Source organism: Embiotoca jacksoni, unplaced genomic scaffold (genome assembly GCF_022577435.1).
Source record: "Embiotoca jacksoni isolate LCO1_2020_lvr unplaced genomic scaffold, fEmbJac1.0.p SCAF_8, whole genome shotgun sequence".
Lineage (NCBI taxonomy): Eukaryota > Metazoa > Chordata > Actinopteri > Embiotocidae > Embiotoca > Embiotoca jacksoni.
Window position 1 is genome coordinate 20973110 of NW_027185436.1, and position 19081 is coordinate 20992190.

General features: G+C 40.0%; 1 protein-coding gene across 1 annotated transcript; it reads right to left on the bottom strand.

Annotated features, from left to right (window-relative positions):
- Window positions 1-1132: 1132 nt before the first annotated feature.
- On the bottom strand, window positions 1133-18997 carry tango2 (transport and golgi organization 2 homolog (Drosophila)). Its single transcript, XM_069138746.1, has 10 exons — window positions 18859-18997; window positions 18468-18528; window positions 18172-18295; window positions 13147-13235; window positions 11350-11469; window positions 11000-11117; window positions 3552-3619; window positions 3195-3345; window positions 2461-2565; window positions 1133-2019 (listed from the first exon to the last, which is right to left on the bottom strand). The coding sequence occupies exons 3-10, from the start codon at window positions 18225-18227 to the stop codon at window positions 1899-1901; spliced, it is 828 nt and encodes a 275-aa protein (XP_068994847.1). The 5' UTR covers window positions 18228-18295; window positions 18468-18528; window positions 18859-18997; the 3' UTR covers window positions 1133-1898.
- Between the last annotated feature and the right edge of the window lie 84 nt (window positions 18998-19081).

Below are 19081 nucleotides of genomic sequence, written 5' to 3' on the forward strand. Positions count from 1 at the left end.
TCCTTCTGCAACCGCTGCCGCTTTTAATTCAACCAATCAACATGTGTACATGGAAGTGATGGACGATTTCACAGTTGACTACAAATTTTGTATGACTGTTTTGTTTATTTTTATTTGTCATATAATTAGATTTTTAATTACTATATAAGACAAAACTAAGTATGCCTTTAAAAAAAAAAAAAAAAAAAAAATATATATATATATATATATATATTTTTTTTTTTTTTTTTTTTTTTTTTTTTTTTTAATATATTTCCGTTATTTATACACCACGTTTACTCAATTGGAAAGAGCAGCATGGTCTCCGACTCTGTAATATTGTGTGCTGCTAAATTGTCCGGAGTCCTTTCATCTAGGTATATGGGAGTGAATCATGCCAACAAGATGTCTGTACTTTCTCTGAAAGTAAAGAGTCTGACTGGCTTGTACACAGCAGATGTAAACTTGTAAGTGTCAAGTAAATAAATAGAATATAAGGTACACCTTGAAGGAGGCAATATCCCAACTGGCCGGTTGGGGTCACTGTTCGCAAATGGATGGAGGTAAACCTAAATACACAGCAGCATAAAAGCAAAGTGCAGGGAATACAGCGGGGACACTTCTTACACAAAGTATTAAAACGTGTAATGAGATTTCAAACAAACTGAGATAAATTATGTGTTTGACTTGTCATAGCTTTTAAAGCACAGGTCTAACTAACTGCATTAGTGGCATTGTTGTACAATTATACCTGGGATGACCATGGAAGCCTCAAAAACTGACGGTAGATAAAAGGGCAGGTGCAAATATTATTCACAAATCCTATAAAGTGCGGATTGGACTGTGAATTGATAGCAGATATTAGATTTTGGCACATAGCTTTTTCCAGTTTGAGTATATAAGCCCCTTTATACTTTTCCTCCAGTCAGAAAGCGTGAATATTTTCCTGTTGAATTAGTCTCCCAACACCAGCATGAGTAAGAGTGTGGATAAATGCCTAAAGAAGTCAAATACAGCTGATAAGAGGAGGAGCCAGCCTTTTTTTTTTTTTAAGGTAAAATGCAGAAATCATCTGACAGGTGAATTAACATGTGGCTACTAAAACAGAGTTCCTGACAGTGTGTTTGTGTCTGTAATAATCAAAACATGAGGGTTTGGACACACAGTTTTTTTTTATTGTCAAATGGCTGTAAAATGCATTATTCTACCATGGAAGAAGTCAGAAATCCAGTGTCTGAAACTATTCGAGAAACAACACTGACACTGCTGCTGTGAAGGGTTGGATCATTCAATAACCACTTACATACCTATAACAGGGTTACAGTAATCAGAAAATTTAGAAAAAACAGTTGATAACCTCCATCTGTGACTATTGGGAATTTGAATCAAATTACACATTTTCTCGAAAAAAATTGGTGACCCTATGACCTATCATAGGACGCTACTTCACAACTACAGCTTTGAAATTGTGCATAAAGTGTTTATTTGACTGCATATCATGGATTTTAAGGTAAAAATCTGTCTCCAGCAACAATAAATTAGATAGCATGACAATAATCTTGCTGGGTTACCAGCCATCTATAATAGATTCGACTTTTTGAAGCAGCCCAACCCTATTGTTTTGTGACATTTTGGAAGAATATTTTCCTCTACAAAATCATAAATATCCTTTGGCAATCTTTTAAATTAGCACACATTGTCAAAAGATGCATTTGAACTTAAATCAAGAATAAGAAATGCATGTCACTGCATGAGGCAGCTAGTGAGTAGCTGCAGAAAAAGTGCAGATGAGTCTGCATGTTCACATCGTTGCTGTGGTGAAGGGCAGCTGGAGGGGGAGGGGGGGCACCAGGTGTGACGGGAGGAGAGGTGATGCGATGCGGAAAGGCACAGAGTGGGTTTTTTCCTCCGTCACATCTTCACACCTGCAATTTGAACTGGAAAGAATTGGTGCTCCAGTTGCTTGTGTCACAGTTGAGCATGGTGCGCTCTGTGAAGGTCACATTCCCTTCTGCATCTATCAGGATGATTGTATTCGTCCTGAATGAGCAGGAACACAGGAGACACAGACACAAAATGATCAGATTAAGATGTAAATATAAAATAAGTATGGCTAAAGTAACTGTAAAGACATCTATGATCATTTAAAAGTCACATTTACCCATTTGAGGTATTTAGCCAAACAACCTTATCAAGAAGTGGAAGAAAAATTGTGCTTTTAGGGCTTTGGCAGAGACTGACCATCTGACCTTTTGGCTACAGGAGTCTCAGTATCCACTAACTCACTGTGGCATCACAGTGCAGATGATCCCGTTTCATTTCCTCGATGTGGAGGTTTGATTACACCAGGATTGTTGTGTACAAGCAGTTCACTGTTTTCTATGATCCTGCTGTCCAGTACAGCCCTGTGAGTCACCACAGAGGGAGACAAACAGGGGGGAGATAGAGGAAAGAGATTTGCTGTGGGTGGGCGACACTGACCTTGTGCCGTAAAGAGGGGAGCGGACACACACGGCTGACAAAGCCTGGATCATGGACTTGCTGTAACCATCACCCTGGTTCTCCTGAATTGGATCGGGTGTGTTCCTGTCAAACAAATGCACAACAGACCTCTTTAGGAAGCTTTTCACTTGTCAGAACATCGTTCTCTGTTATATTGTCCATGCAACATACTGTATTGAGACAAATTCCTTCTTGAGTGATCCATAATAGCCACTGATACACATTAATCCATGTCTCAAGCATAAATAATCAGGGTTGTTTGGAAACTTTCTCTCAGCTCGCATGCCTCAGGCAAAAAAACTGGTCATGTAATTGTTGAGTCTTCATACGTTTAAAACGTATATATAACAGCAAGTTTTCAAGTGAACCTAATGAGGCAGCAGCAAAACTAAACACTGCAAAGCCACCACTGGTCTGACAAACCCTAGTTTAACCCAAAAATCTACACCAAATATTTGGAAACAAACATGAACCACTATATAAAGGCTTTGCGGTCTGTAAACAAATTGAACAAATAGTTTTAAAAAGTCTCTTCAGGTTGCCAGGCAACCTCATAGTGCCGATAGGACACAAGAAGTTACTATGTTCAACCAAAAAATAGTCACTACATATAAATGGTGAATTTAGATGGTAATACTTTCTACACGTCATCTAACAGAAATAGAGACCAAATCAAAATTAAACAAATCTTTAACTGTCTGCTCATCACTCACAGTTCCTCGTTATTAAGGATGTTGAGCAGCTCTTGCATCAGTCCATCAGACGACAGCGACTGGTTATTGACGACGCTAGTGAAGTGGCGCTTGCCCTGCAGTAGTTTCGTCCACGGAGTATCTAGCAGAGAATTACTCAAGCCATAGATTCCTGTTGAGAGGCACATGAAGATTACAGACAAATATATACACCAGTAAGCTCTGTTCGTGGCCTTTTTGCACGTCCTTTAATAAATCAGATAATCTGAGAGAATGTCAAGATGGAAATGTCAGGCCAACATGAGAGGGCCACAAGCCCAGAAGAGAGGTAAATTTGAGATGGCCGGTTTCTACAGCAACCGTATTAAAAACACAGACCTGGTTTTAGATGGATGGGTTCTGGGCTGCCTCTGTTTCCATAGTAACACACTGTGTCTTGTTTGGCTCTGGATGGGACACAGTAAAATAGGAAATTAGATTTTGCAGTTAGTGATGATTAAACTTGTTTATGTTTAATTATGAATGCTGTGTCAAGAGTCATAATACTTCTATGCAAATACAGCAAAGACGGTATTCAAAGGCGCGCTCCTCAGGGAAACATGGAAAATGAGTGGTGAGGGTAAAAGAGAATATCAACAGTGCACCATATAGTAGTCTTTAATGATCGGTTTCCTCTGCAGAATCCTGGAAAAAAAAGGAATTAAGCAGCTTGTTCCATTTGTGGATGAAAATCAAATGTAACAATACCACAATTGCAGAATATAAATGTTATCTTAATGGAACAACTGGGTGAAATTAAGGCTTCAAAATAGAAATTAGCGCTGCAAACACCACTGACTTACCACAAAACCATTTAGTTATGGTGTTAGATCTCCTTGCAAAGTCCTCAGTTAGAGGGAATTTATTCAGTCTGATAAATCTAGCCGACATCAAGGGCATCTGTCACAGCTTTGGTACAGGAGAGTGAATAATAAATTATGACCAATTCCTTTGAACCAGTAGGAGAGTGAATTTTTTGATGTCAATTTTATGACAGCTACACCAGTGGCGTCAGTCAATCTGAAATGTGGTGCAACAGTGCTTCAACATCGAACTTGGAAAGTTTCCCAGTCAAGAGCTGGCAAGAAGGGCACAGAATACGCTGCTGGGCTTTCAGCACTGCAACTAAATTTATTGTTTTCACAGCCAAAATACAAATCAGGCATGTTTCTGCTCTGTCCTGTAAATCACAGCAGATAGAAAATGTTCACCACACAACCCACGAACAAAGACTTTGTCATTTTCAGAGTTAAAAAAATGAATCTATTAGTCTAATTAAAGGGACAATTTGGTTCACTTGTTGAGCAAAAACAAAACACATTTGTTGCTTCCAGCTTTTCTCAGCATTCTTTTTCTAAAAATTTAACATCTGTGGGTTTTGAACTGTTGGTTGGACAATATAAGCAATTCAAAGACATCTGTCATTGGGTAACTATAATTGGGCTTTTATATTAGTATTTTCTAATGTTTTACAGAACAAATAATTGGTTAATGAAAAACATAATCGGTAAATTAATCTATAAATTAATTAATGCTCAGCTGCAGCTGTAGTATGTTGAAGCCCGTTAGCTTGTAAACTTACTGAGCACTTATTAGGAACCCCATACTTCTAGATGGAGCCCCGCTTTACTTTCAAAATAGCCTCAGCTCTTAATGTCATGGATTAAATGAGATGTTGGAAATATTACTTTGCGATTCTGCTTCATGTTGACATGATTGCTCCACATCACTTCTGAAGATTTGTCAGCTACAGGTTCATGATGAAATCCTCCCATTCACCCACATCCTACTGGATACAGATCAGGTGACTGGGGAGGTCACTAACAACTAATAACTGAAGTTATTGTCATGTTCACGAAACCAGTTTGAGACGACCTTTGCTTTATGACACAGTGCACTACCATGCTGGAAGTGGCCATTAGAAGATGGTAAACTGTGCCAAGGAAACATTCCTGAACCACATTACACCATCAACAGCTGCCTGGACTGGACTGTTGACACAAGGCAGGCTGGGTCCATCGAGATTCATCAACCCCGGCTATGTTTTTCCAGTCTTTAAAAGTCTAGTTTTGGTGACCTGTGCTCACTGCAGCTTCAGATTTCTGTTCTTGGTAGACAGGAATGGATAAAAAAAGAATATAGATGCTTTTAATCTTCTTATCAAGGTTCCACCTTAGTCTGGCTGCCAATGGTGAAATGCAGTTTAGCTGAATATAATCAAGGCAGAGACAATCATTATCTATTAAATCAACCTAACTATATAAACATAATGAAGTAAGTGAGGGTGTGACAATGTTTTTGCATTTTTGCAAGTAAAATAGGTGGTGGATCAACTAATTAAAATCTGATTAGTCCGTTTACTATCTTTCGTGCTTTCCTCTGGGACATTCGTACTTCTTTTGAACGTCAGCAAAACGTCAAAACACTGAGGGAATAATACGATGACACAGACTGACACGAGTGAACCTCACAAAGTGGGAGCAGAGTGTTTCGTAAAAGGCAGAAAAATATGTGTCCAGCTGGGAGACAATCCTCAAAGCTGCTGGCTGACATTACACCATCTCTCTGGCAACAACAAATCCAAGACCTTGATATGATTTCTTGTACTCGAACCCTGTTGAACATTTTAAATCAACAACTACTTTTCCTGTGTTCGTAGGGTTGCTATGAACACTTGCTATGGCATGTATGTACACAGTAGCCGCTCAATGAGAACCAGATGGCAGTGTCAGCTCAGGGGGAAATGAAAGAATCTGTGAAGCTCGTCTTTGTTGTCAGTACTGCTGTGGGCAAACACAATGCCTGAAATGCAGAGTTTGATCTCGGTTTTGTGACCTGAACTCAACAATACTTGAAAGGCCCGGTGCCTGTGTGTACACTTTGCCTGTGATATGTATCAAATTGACCGTGGTAGTAGCAGGTGGATGATTTGTAGTAGAGCGATAGCTCTATTTCTGGTATCTAAGACTGGCTAGAATATTGAGAGTCCCCTCAGGTGTGCTGTGGGTTGATTTGGGCTGAGATGAGGGAACAGCAGGAGGTCGGGGCCACTGGGCAGAGAGAGAACGAGGAGGGAAGAGTCAAAAACAGGCTTTTTCAGATCTCAGTCAAAGAGGTAATCAGTATGCTGGCTGGGAGACGTTCTAATGAAGAGTCCTCTATACTGAGGCTGTAGAGCAGTTTCCTCATCGCCAGCTGTGGCGTAGTTGCCTGGAGATGGTTGGACGAGCTTTAAAAGTTATCAGCTCAGAATGTGGGCATGTTGCTCGGGCTCCTGGGTAACAACATGTACTCTCATATCTTATTACCCACATCTGTGTGAGTACACCCACACATGCAGACATAAAAGGATTGGAATGGGGAAAAAAAAACTTGATTTGTTGGGTTGTAAATGTTTTTTTTTTATCCACTCTACCGATGTGGCCCCAATAAGGGCAATGTTAGCCTGTTAGTCAGTGTCTGTCCACCGCTTTGGTCCACAGTTAAAGCTGCTGAAATGGTTGTCAAGAAATTTGGTACAGTTCCTACATAATATATCCTAATAAAAAATGTCCACCCACTATGACATCACCCATTGGTTTGTGAACTGCCATTTTGAAGCCTCGAGTCTGGCATGTTGGCTGTCACCCATCTGTTTTAGAGCCAGAAGTGACCATGTTAGGACATTATGGGGATGAACAAGGGGTGGATCTCAAAGAGACCTCAGGACACTATATGCCCTGCCCACCTATACCGTAAACCTGACTGGGCCCCAGGCATGTCAATCTGACCAGGCATGCCCTAAAACATACTGATTTTTGAGGCCTAATATGTAAACAATTATGAGATTATTTTCAGAAGGACCACCAGAACACTGATCAAAAGGATTTAGTTGATGACACCATAATGACTTAAATATGAGTCTATTGGAGCCAGCCCCTAGTGTCTCTCAGTGGTATTGGACTTTAAGGCACTTCTGCATTGGCTTCACTTTTCAGACCAAGTCCATTTTTATGTGAAGTCTACATTTACTCTAGTGCCACCATGAGGCTGACAGTCGTAAAACATCTACACAACTACTGGATGGATTTCCATGACGAGCTGGTGCACATATTGAGGGAGATATTATGGGAGGCTGTGGCTCAGACAGTAGCGTGGGTTGAACACTAATCAGAAGGTTGGTGGTTCAATCCCCAGCTCCTCCTGTCCACATGCCCAAGTGTCCTTGAGCAAGACACTGAACCCTAAGTTGCTCCCGATGGTGCACCATCAGTGTGTGAATGTGTTCCTGATGGCAGCACCTTGCACGGTAATCTGTCTCATTAGTGTATGAATGGGTGAATGGGAAAACCATGTTAAAGCCCTTTGAGACCGAAAGGTGATAAAGCACTATACAAGTACAGACCATTTACCATATTCATGTTACTCCCTGGATGTAATAAACTTGGCAATCCAGTGACATTTTAAACCAGCATGAGGTCATAATTTTACTTTGTTCAATTTATTGGTTCATGACAAAATATTTACAAAACATCTGGCAAACATAGTAGCATTGAGAGCTCTTTTCTAATATAAAAGAAGACAATGTCAACTACCACTCTAGCAATGTCATTTAGATTTTTGTTGCCATTTTTAGATATCTGGATTGACTCAATGAACAACGAAGTGCTTTTTTTAAACTGTGATTCACTGTTAATTCTAGTCAGGACGAACTCATGTTCTGTTCTCCTCGAACAGAATGTGCTTTCCCCACAGGTAATGTTACAAGCACTTGGAAAAAAGCAAACCCTCCTAGTAGAGCCTCTTTAAAATGTTCGGAGTTCATCCACCCCTGATACTCTGGAATGCGTTTATCTCCTGCACCGCTGTTTCTTTTTCAGCTCGTACATATTTCTGCCAAGAATTACAACACATGGTTTGAGGCAGTAAGAATGAACCACTTTCTAAATTTGTGTACTTTTTTTTTTCTTTAATAAAACAGCCACACTCGGCTTGACTGAAGGTGCATTAATGGTAGCCTTTCTTTGCAGGCAAACATCACAGAAGACATTCATTAAAATGGATAATCCCTGGGTATTGACTTTAAAGCAAGAGTGACTTAAAGAGGGATAAAAAAAACCAAAGCTATAGAAAAGTCAGATGAAATGTTAGATATGGCGCCTCAAGAGCATCAAGCGGAGAATATCTGAGATCAGAATTTAAATATACAGTAAATGGCATTAGCTCCTCAAAGGGAAGGTTCAGTGGAACGATCAGGGAACTGCAAGGCTGGCACCGAACAAGACGCTCATGTACAATTTATGTATTATTAATCAGGGTTGTATTGGTGAAGCATCGTAAATAAATTACATAAATTATGGCCAAACTGGAAATGTTTTGTATGTAAAGTGTACAACATTTCTCTCATATGCCTTTCAATAAAGATGATCTGACGGTCTAAAAAAAAAATAAAAAAAATGAATGAAGACACGATGCTCAAAAATGGCGGGAACATCTTGTCCCCCACAGCCACCATAAATCCTGTCTCTGGTTACAGATGAATGAGAAATCCTCTCATTGTAATATATAGAGCTACTCTCCATCCACCAGATGTAGTTATTGATTCAGAAAGAAACTCGACGCATTATTTCTTCAGGGCTGCTGGCCACACGACAGTGGGAAACAAATAGGCCGGTAATGAAGGTGTTTATTAAAAAGACGAAGGTTTGCTTTTTGTCACCGCGTGTCATCTTTATCTGCAGTGAACACGGCCCCCGTCAGACGGGTGTCTGAGAGGGAAAAAAAAAAAAAGCATTTGCCATATTTTCGCACTATATAGCTCTGTTGACTGATTTCAGCCTCAGATGACAGCCGAGTCAAAGCTGTAGACATGAGGCATTATCACCACATAAACACGCGGTGCCTTTCACTTTGTTGGTGGCTCGTGAGCGTGGGGTGGCACCTTATTCTTTCATTAAAGAGGAATGCCACTGGGGCTGTGCAGGCACGGCTACAGCTCCTGGTTTTTTAACAAGGATATTTGCATATCCTGATGGCTTCAGCTTATCAAAAACAACAACAACAGCCAGGCCATCAAGCTGCTCTTATGTGTTTTGTCCAATGTGAAAAAAAGACATCAAAGGCTTTTTCAAAGGCTAGATTGAAGCTGCCGGCAACTAGTTGATATTTTGTGCAGGTAAACTGGAAACCCTTAAAAACTCGTATGTTTCTTTGGAATCCAAGAAAACTTTATATTTCACTTAGCTGAGTTGAGTCTGCTTAACTTTCTAAATGATGGCGTGCTGCGCGGAGTGAACTACGGAGGTATACTGGACATTTTAAAGAGTTTGGAGGGTAGATTCGTCTTAAAGCCTTTAAAAAAATAGAGTTACTTTTAAAGCAAAGTGCTTTCTGGGATTACAGATAATGTCCAGGATGCTCCTAATGCTACATCACAATGTAGGATACTTGTTATGGCTCTGTGTTACGTTATTTGTATTTTGTTATTTGTATTTTGTAATCAACAATCTGATTTAAAAAATTTATGTCGAAACCTATGACAAACTAGCACGGCAATGCAGTACACGAACAATGCTGTTTTTTTTTATTTCTTTAGTTTAGATTACAGGATGCTGACCTTTTGTCTGCAGCTTGGGGCTCACTTTTTTAGAATCTAAGTGGACATTAAATCCACATTTAGGACCTGACTGGGGTCTCGTTTTACAGATGGAAACTAAAGACTCAGCCACAGAAGCAGTTTCTTATCAAATCAGCTTCATACTGTCAGCAGTCAGAAGTGAGAAGGTTTACCTGTAATCAAGGATACACTGTTTCAATAAACGTCATGTTATCCATCGTATTGGAGGCAGATGTAATTATATGGCATTGTAGTTTCTAAAAATTATATCATGGGCCTAATACAGCAAAAAAATAAAAATAAATATACAGTATATATATATATATATGACTCAAAAGCAAAATTGTGAAAGAAACCATGTACAAGCTTAAGATAATCCCTTTTGGGAAGAGATCCTGCTTGAGGCCATGTTACCAGGATGCACGGATCATGACACCAAACTCCACTGTGGAAACCCTGATTGTTTTTCCCCTCTCCCCCACCAGGGATACATTTGGGTGGAGGTGTGTGTTGCAGCTGAACCTCCAACCTCTCCCTGGCAGAAACGGAGCCCCATATCCATGCCAATTGTCTACAGGGGCCTCCACCCTGACAGCTCTCTCAGTGTGCATTGATCCCACTTTGATTTTTGTTTTCCCTTTACCAGGTCACTAAATTCACCTCAAGTCGGGCTGGTGAAGCAGACGAGGGCAGAAAGAAAACCCCTTCATTATCTTTAATGCCGTCTAGATATTTCTTTGCTTGCAAACCCTGAAATATGAACAGGTGTTCCTTCAGAATTCAACGCTGGCTGGTTCACAGCTCAGCGTCTGAGATTTCTTTGCCGTTCTGCCTACTTAGCACTCCGGAGATGGAGACGCTGATTTTGCGGTTTCATTCCAAGGTGCGGCTAAAAACACAGGAACAGCCCAGTTTCTAAAAACAATCCTTTATTGTTGCAGGAATCTGCCACTGTCTCTGGAGTGTAGACTATATGATATAATAAAGAACTTGCTTTAACATGCGACAGCTTAACAAGGCCATCGTGAATATTTCTCCTGACTGATGAATAAATTGCAATGTGTGAAATGTAACTTACTGAGACAAGACAAGTGCCCATTTTTACATAGTGTCAACATCCTCACAGTATATATAAAGCTTTGACCCAGCTTCATCAGTGGCTCGGATGGATTTCACCACACCTTTCACTCACTTGAACTCTGCTGTGATGAGGTTGAAGCCGTTGTAAAGGTGGCCTTCTGTTGACACTTTCTTCAGGTAGGAGTAGTTTTCCACATCCTTATCAATAAGGTAGTTAGACACCAGAAATCCTGCACATCAGCAAAATTTGAATATTAAATGTGCCCTAAACTTGGCCTAGTTGTTAATAATAAATACAATTACAGTATGTACATATTAATTATAAGAAATATGTATATGCATTACATTATCAAATAAATATGAAGTGCAATTAACTTGATAGGAGACTCTTGGAGGTTCCTAATGTAATAATAGGCTTTTTATCAGTGAACATATTTGTGGATTTTTTTATGACTGGCTCACCTCTTCCTTTTGCATCAGGGTTTTGACGTCCTTCCATGTAGTTGGTGATCACAGCCAGCTTGCCCCTCTTGCTGATCCCCAGCCATGATCCACCCTCTTTACCACACTCCAAGTCCAGGCCTGGTAAACACAAAAGCAGTATGATATTCATCAAAGACAGCTGCAATGTGCGTCAGACTTCATGAAAATGTAAAAAAAAGACCCCATTACTTGATTATGTACGGTTATTAACAGTGTTTCTTCAGTTCTTTTGAACAGTACGGTGATTTCCCATGTTCCTGCAGTTCGCTGGTCAGTCAGCCTCAAGAAATATATTAGGCAATCAATTATTTACTGGTTCAATTTTCAAAATAATTTGTCACTAATTACATGGAAATCAAGATAAAGTTCAATTGGTAGACTTCCAATCTAACTATCATTAATAGCTAACATCTGTAATTAAAACACAGCAGATTAGATCAAAATGCAAAAATTCAAAAAGGTGAAATTTACTTGCTGGCGAGCATAAAGCTCAACATTAAGGGAAGGAGAATTGGCAATGACAAATGATTGATTAATTCATATTTATTTAAGGTAAAATGAAGCTTTTCTTCTTGGAAATGTTCCCCATCATTAGTACCAAATTGCATATTTCTTTTAAAGGCAAAGGAGCTGTAAAATCTGATTTTTAACATGAATTTAGACCTTAATCTAACTGTTATTCTGTCTCTCTTTACAGCACTTTTTTTTTTTTTTACAACAATAGAGATGGTCTTCACAAGGTTTCCCCTCATGTCCCTCCATTGAATATGAAAGATGGTAAGAAGAAACCTGACCTGCATTTGGACATAACCAAATGATGTGTTTTCTCCTGTCACTGACATTAATATTACAAATTAGGGCAAGTATATAAGGATAATATCCCTTTACATGTGTTTTAATTGGAACACCTTCATGTTATAGTATAATTAAATAAATTCAGTCCATCAGAAAAGCTGTTTTCTTTCCACAGTCCTCTTCTTTATTTGATACAAAAAAATAGGTGTGGCTCTGCATGTCTGCTTCACATCCTGGTGATCAATAAAGACAGGTCCACTTACACTGACAGTGACCAAGAGAGCCAAACGGTCTTATTCCTTTGGGGGTGGATGGAAAGCTAGCCGGATCCCACTGGGAGCTATAGCTTACTTCCGTTCTCATCATGCAATGACTCCTTCAGGGCCCTGCTGTTGCCCTCCACCCCCCGCCTGCCTGGCTCCCTCACCCTAGCCCCACAGATAAGGCAGAGACATTTATTCCTGTCACATCGCATAAAAACAGCTATCAATTAAGGACCCACGAGTGTAGTCCTGACCCCTCTATTACAGAGGGGAAAGGAGACTGATGAACAACAAGGCTATCGCTGCGTTTCCTCTTGCAGCAGAAAAAAAAAGGATGATTGATTTCCTGTGCTTAGCTATAATTTTGTATTGGACACCAGTCAATTAAATATAGTTTGCTGCAGGTGGGGATGTTCTGTGACGGAGAGGAGGAGGAATGGCTTCTGAGGTGAAGGAGACTGATTTGTTTTTTATTTTTTATAATTGAAAACAATTTCTCCTCGAAATGTACTCAAACTGCATTTGCTGGATTTCCACAGCAAATACATTTACTACCTTAATGGGACTTACTAATTAAAAAATAGTTAATTCCAGGCAAAGAATACCCAACTACAACTCGCTTTTATGATTATGTATATTCACACGAAGCAGGAAGTTCATTTATTCTTTTTTTTATGTTCCTATCTGTTTCAGGGCAGTGAAATGTTAAATGACTTACCGCTGAGGATCTCATTGTTGGTCCCCCAGAAGTCTGCAGCTTTGGATGGCCTGTTGTAAAACTCATCTCTGTTTGCAGCCAAAATTAGCCTGAGGAGATTGAAAGAGAAATTGAAGAGGTCGTTTTGGTATCTTTAATCATTCGATGAAGTTTGTTTGCTCTTGACATCCATATAAGGCCATGAGCTACTCAGCTCTCTGTTGTCAGGTAAGTACTTGACTGTAATTTGTAAATGCAGAGCAATCAATCATCCTCTGTCAGACAATCCTCCAGTAAAATATTACATATCCACTGTGTATACAGCGTCTGTAACAGTGAGCACAGTAGGTCTTTATATTGCAAACGATTTAGACAGGTGATCATTATACAAATGAGCAGCCTGTTTGTCACTGAGCAATTTTCAGGTTTTTAAGCTTTATAAAGATGTTAGGTGAATCCTGGCGCTTTCAGAAAACTAATTTTATAAATCGCCTGAGCAGGATGCTGAGAATACAAAAGGTTGAGGCTACAAGGTAGACCTGGCACTTTGATGATGACCAAAGAGGACAGCATCAAAAGCTATGTGACAGAAAAATGACAGGCACATATTGAAGATACATCCAGCCTTAACATGAAGAGGAAGGAAACCGAATGAGAGCTTCTGATCCGACGTAGAAGACTCTAGTGTAGTAACTGTGTCCGTGTGATACAGCAGTTTGTCATGTTTTCCTTGCCTAACTCAAAAACGGGCCGCCACTATTGAAAACTACCGCAAAACCTTTATTTTTACACCTAAACTATTGTGCCCTTTCATGGGATGAGACTCGAAGCAATGTCACTGACGTCATCACGTTTTTACGTCAAGGCCAAGACCCAAACCACGGAGTTTCTAGCGTGCGCGTGACATTTGAGTGTTGAGGCAAGGGAGGAATGACACGTTCCCAATTTCTGCACGAATAAGGTAAGCGTTGTGTGTTTGTAACGACAGCTAGGTTATGTTAAGTTACAGAAGTAAACCGGACTGGGACTCGAATCTTCTTCTTTGAGCACCGGTGTTACGGTTTAAGGGGAAGTCAAACTGTCAATGTCCAAATTATTACTTACTTATTTTTACCTTTTGTATTATCTTAATCCATAATCTTCTGGCTAATATCTTAGCCATAAAAAAAAACACGAGGTCTTAGGTTTAAATATGTCACTTTGTAAATAACCATCAGCTTCACTAAAAGCCAGTACTGTCAGACAGGTACCTATTGTTGCAAAGATCAGGTTATCAAGGGGTTAAAACAATTTGAAATAACATTTTACAGGTAAATCATCTCATCTACATTCCCTTTTGCAAAGCCGGCTGTGCCTGCCACATGTAAGTAACCTCTGCAGGTGTTTTATCCCTTTCCAAATTTGTTTTTATTGCCAAAGCAAGGCTACAACACAAACATTTACTGATGCAAAAAGGAGCGAACAGCCACAATGAGAGTGTGATCTGATCTACAATAAATCCCCTTGAATGAGACTCCTTAAGTCGGAGACAAGCTGCCTGTCAGTTAAACACTGCACTCCACTTTGGCCTGTATTATTGTTATTCAGAGTAAGTCAGTGAGTAATGATTTCATTATGTTTATTGCCATTACCTATAAGAAACTGCACTGTGACCTGTATCTAACGCAACACCAGCCATTCGTCTCTACATGTCTTTACTAGCAGGACACTACTGTCAATTGTGTAACAAGTAAACATCACTTAGTGGCTACATCTCCTCACTCAGTATCTATCCCCCAACACTCCCATAGCAACACGTGCACACAACTTCATCCAGCCCATCTATCCCATTCAGCAGTTATGAAACACAGCAAACAATTATTCCTTTGCTCTGAGGAAAATGTAACCTCCCTATTGTCCGACGTGACTTCTGTAAACATGAATTATTATTTTAGCAGAGAATCATGTCGTTAATGTTTTCATGTACCTTTGACAATAAAACTAATAGTACTTTTATAGAATTAGAGTCAAAGACTGTTGAGATATGGGTTTAAACCAAGCAGCATTTATATAGCCTGTAGGCTGTGGCTATGCAGGCCAGAAGAGGAAAAAAAAAAAGGCCAATGAAATGTATTGACCTTTACAGTAATTATATGCTCCTTCTGAACTTAGTAATGGCCCTCCTATTAATCTTTGCAGATGGGAGCATGGATCCTGTTGAGAGAAAACAAATAAACCAAACTGACCTAATAGGGGTCGGCCTTGGTGTATCGAAGGGTAACGACAGTCTGTTCCCATGGCACTGTGTGAGCCACCACTGTTCCCGAAAACAAAGCTAACACTAATGATGCTACACAGGAGAGAGCATCTGCTATTGGATCCTGAGGGGAAAATCCAATGCGAGCGGCTTCGGATCAGAGGAAGAACCAGCCAGCTGTATCATGTAGGAGGCATGGTAAGAAGCAAAAAGTATCAAAGCTCATCAACATTGAACTCAAGATTTTTTTTTTCCCTATTCAAAAAAAAACAAAACTGCTTGTGGGCTTTTGTATTCAAGGTTATTTGTGATTCAGATCATTCCTTATCATTTTTGGTGAGCCCTTGACATTTCATCTTTCACAGTTGTCAACCATTTGCTCAGAGACAAAGTATTCTAGGATATAGCTGTGAACTCTGAAATTTGCTGCAGATAGTTATTGTCCTCAGAGGAACCTACGTTGGTGACTTTTTTTACTTGGAGCAACCTTTAATAGATGAGGGCCAAATTTGATTGGATAAATACATTTCAACCTACTGGCAGGCTCATCGTGGCAGGAAAAGTCAGGAGGTTGCCAAAGTCATAGGATTCATCCTCTGGGGATCATGAAAGTTGGATCAAAATTTGATGCAAATCCATCCAATGGCTGTTGAGATATGTCAGTCTGGGCCAAAGTGAAATCTTCAAAATCTACCTGGCTATCTGCATGTTCCCAGGAGGATCAACCCTTTCATGGGATGTCCTCCCGAGCCAGTGTTTGGTCACTGTGTCAAGTTGCTTACAAAATGCTTAGAGGTTAATTGCCGATTTCTGAGTGACATCATCCTGGGGAGGTAAACCAATTCATCCCCACCACTGCAAAAGCTGAATGAAGCATGCTGTTCGTTTAGTCTATCGATGTCGTCTTATGCTGTTGATATTTAAATGACGTTAATTAGTTCAAAGAGAATACTGTGTACAAAATCATATTACAATGCTGCTTGGTTGATTTGCAGGGCTGCTTTTGTTCTGAGTGCTGAACATGCAAAAAAAACAAAAAAAAAAACCAATAAACAAACAAAAAACAGTGCAAGCAAGACATTGAATTTCGAAGTACAGAAATCTCAGCATGTGGGTAATCAGCGAGTCATTTGTGCTGAACGTGAACCCATTTAACTCCCGCAGATACATTCCTGTCATTTACTGCTGCGAGGGTTTAGTAATTGCCCTTAATAAATCTTTAATCTTGTCTTCAATCCAATTTAGTCCAAGGATGCTGCACATTTATTCTGATTTACACATCAATGCAACAAAATAAAACCACTGCTGCAACTAACAGTCTATAAATAGCGCTGACGTAAGTGCATTAGGACACAGTACGCCTCACCTTTCCCCAGGTTCAGGTCTGAGTCAGTACTCACAGCACACCTCTGCTGTGATCTCCTCAGGCGGGGTCAGACTCCCAGAGGGAAGGACAGAGGTGGGCGATGGCCAGGTAGAGAGCTCGCTCTTGTGCTCTTGAGGATTATAATAAGCTGGGGCTCCACATCCTGCCGTAATTTATATTGACTGCTTGTAGTGCACCGGTATGTGCCGCCCATTGAAAGAAGTTAGCGCTCACTGCTGAGTAGGGCACATGGAGGTTGCACAAAGATCCAGTGGGTTTTTTTTTTGTTGTTGTTGTTTTTTTAATAATAATGGTATAAAAGCTGCCCTACGGAGAAGATCTGGGAGCATTGCTGGACACCTCTCCTTGAGGGTGTACATGTATTTGCTCCTTCTTGTAAGAATAAATGTCCGATATGTTTGATTTCAAACCAAGCCTCTTGAGTAATTTTTCTAACAATCTCCCACAGTTGTGACCCATCTTTTGCTAAAAAAAAATAAATCTGTGTGACAAACAGTTGACAGTCACCCCCATTCCCTTTGCATCTGCTTTCGTATGGTAATACTGAGTTGCTTGTAGGTCACAAGATAAGGATGCAGTGGAATCGTCAATTAGATGCGGAAAGTAAAACAAAGGAATCATTTGCAAATAAGAGAGAAAACAGAAGAAACTTTTCGGCGCCTGCTTGACAAGAGACTTTCCAGAGCCACAATGCAAACAAGAGGAAGAGACAAATCTTTTTTTTTTTCCCATCAGAGATGAAATAAGAAACATTGCTGGATTGTCTTGAGGATGTCAAGACTTTACATCTCGTCCTTTTTCAGAAAGAAAAACTACATGTTCTCTAGCTGCATGTTAAAACTCTTCACCGAGGGTTGAAGAAATTCATGCGAATGCACAAACTTTCATAGCTGCACTATAAAGTTGCATAACTGGAGAATATGTGCTTATACACATCAGTACACACTGGGGGTACTTCAGGTTTGTAAATATCAACATAACCACACTACTGTTGGGTGACACTTGACTCATGAGGTTAGCAGAGGGACTTTGTTTTTTAAAGTGAGTTATTCAACTGCGCTTTAACCATGACACAAAATCTCTACTAGATCTAAATGTGCAATTCAGTGGCTGCTTCTGGTGAGAATTTTGAAGCACCACATTCTTGTGTATTTTGTCATATGTTTGAAGGCAGCTACTGTGCGTGTTCAAAAAGTCTCTGTGCATGTTTTTCATCTCATCTGTAGCTACTGTAGACGACTACACTGCAGCTCAAAGTGTAAATAGCATACATTTTCAGCAAATGATGCATTTCAGAAGCTTTTTTTTTTTTTTTGGACCTTGAGCCAAGTTGCGACACCAGTTTTTTTTTTTCTTTTGGCAAGTACTCGAGTGTTGTGTACATGCGTGTCATTATTGCGTGGCGCAGAGCTGGTTTCAGTACCTGTAGGCATTTTTGGATGCAGGCCGGGGGTCAAGCTTGAAGAAAATTATACACATGGATGTACTGGGGATTGATGACAGGAGTTTCACTCAGTCCACATCTGCCTTTCAAATCTTGGTCACGTCTTAACAAAGAGGAGAAAACAGGAAAAGAAAAGCATTAAGCATCTGTGTCTAATGTTGGAAGGGTTGGTGATTGCAGAATTGAAGACATAGACTTCTACCTTTTTTTTTTTTTTAATGTACTGATTATAACAAAAAAATCTTTCACCACAGAGTGATCACTCCAGTACTTACACGGCGTATTTGTTTGTTGGACAAACAAATGGAGGATCCAGAGTTCATGCTGTGATTAACCCTGTGAACCCACGTTCACAATAACAAGCGTTAGACTTCGTATCACACGGGTCGATCATGTTTATCACTCCGTTATCTGTGATATACGCAAAGGTAGCAATCAAGCACCAGCTGCAAAGTCGTCGATGATTCCCAATGCACATTTTTTTTTTTAACGGGATGCTATGTTGGCACGTAGTTAGGTAACTTATGAGAGTTTATAACTTTACCGATGCAATAACGAGCTAACGTTAGCACAGTGACAATCAATAGCGTTACCAATGACAGAGACAAACCCACCCCCCCCCCCTCCTCCTCCAAAGTAATAAACAACAAAACTTCAGCTACCTACCTAAACTTAGTTGTGCACGACACAACAGAGAAATAATATTTGTTCGGCTGCTTGTTTTCCGTCTACACTGTTTACTGCTGTGCGGTGTCTCTATTTGTCCCCTTTACTCTCGCTGTTGACAACTACGAGGAAGTACTCGCACAGCGTGACCTCGATTTGTACCTTCAGTTGTTTCGCGAGCCTGAACGCGACGGGTCATTCTATGAGAGTTTGCCTTAAGCCC

What these genes read in the sequence shown, in the direction of transcription:
- tango2 (XM_069138746.1), bottom strand. Translation starts at nt 18,227, where the DNA reads ATGTGTATAATTTTCTTCAAGCTTGACCCCCGGCCTGCATCCAAAAAT. An exon ending in GCATCCAAAAATGCCTACAG is followed by an intron (nt 13,236 to 18,171) that starts GTACTGAAACCA and finishes CAATCTCCTCAG; the next exon opens with GCTAATTTTGGCTGCAAACA. An exon ending in CCCTGATGCAAAAGGAAGAG is followed by an intron (nt 11,118 to 11,349) that starts GTGAGCCAGTCA and finishes GCTGATGTGCAG; the next exon opens with GATTTCTGGTGTCTAACTAC.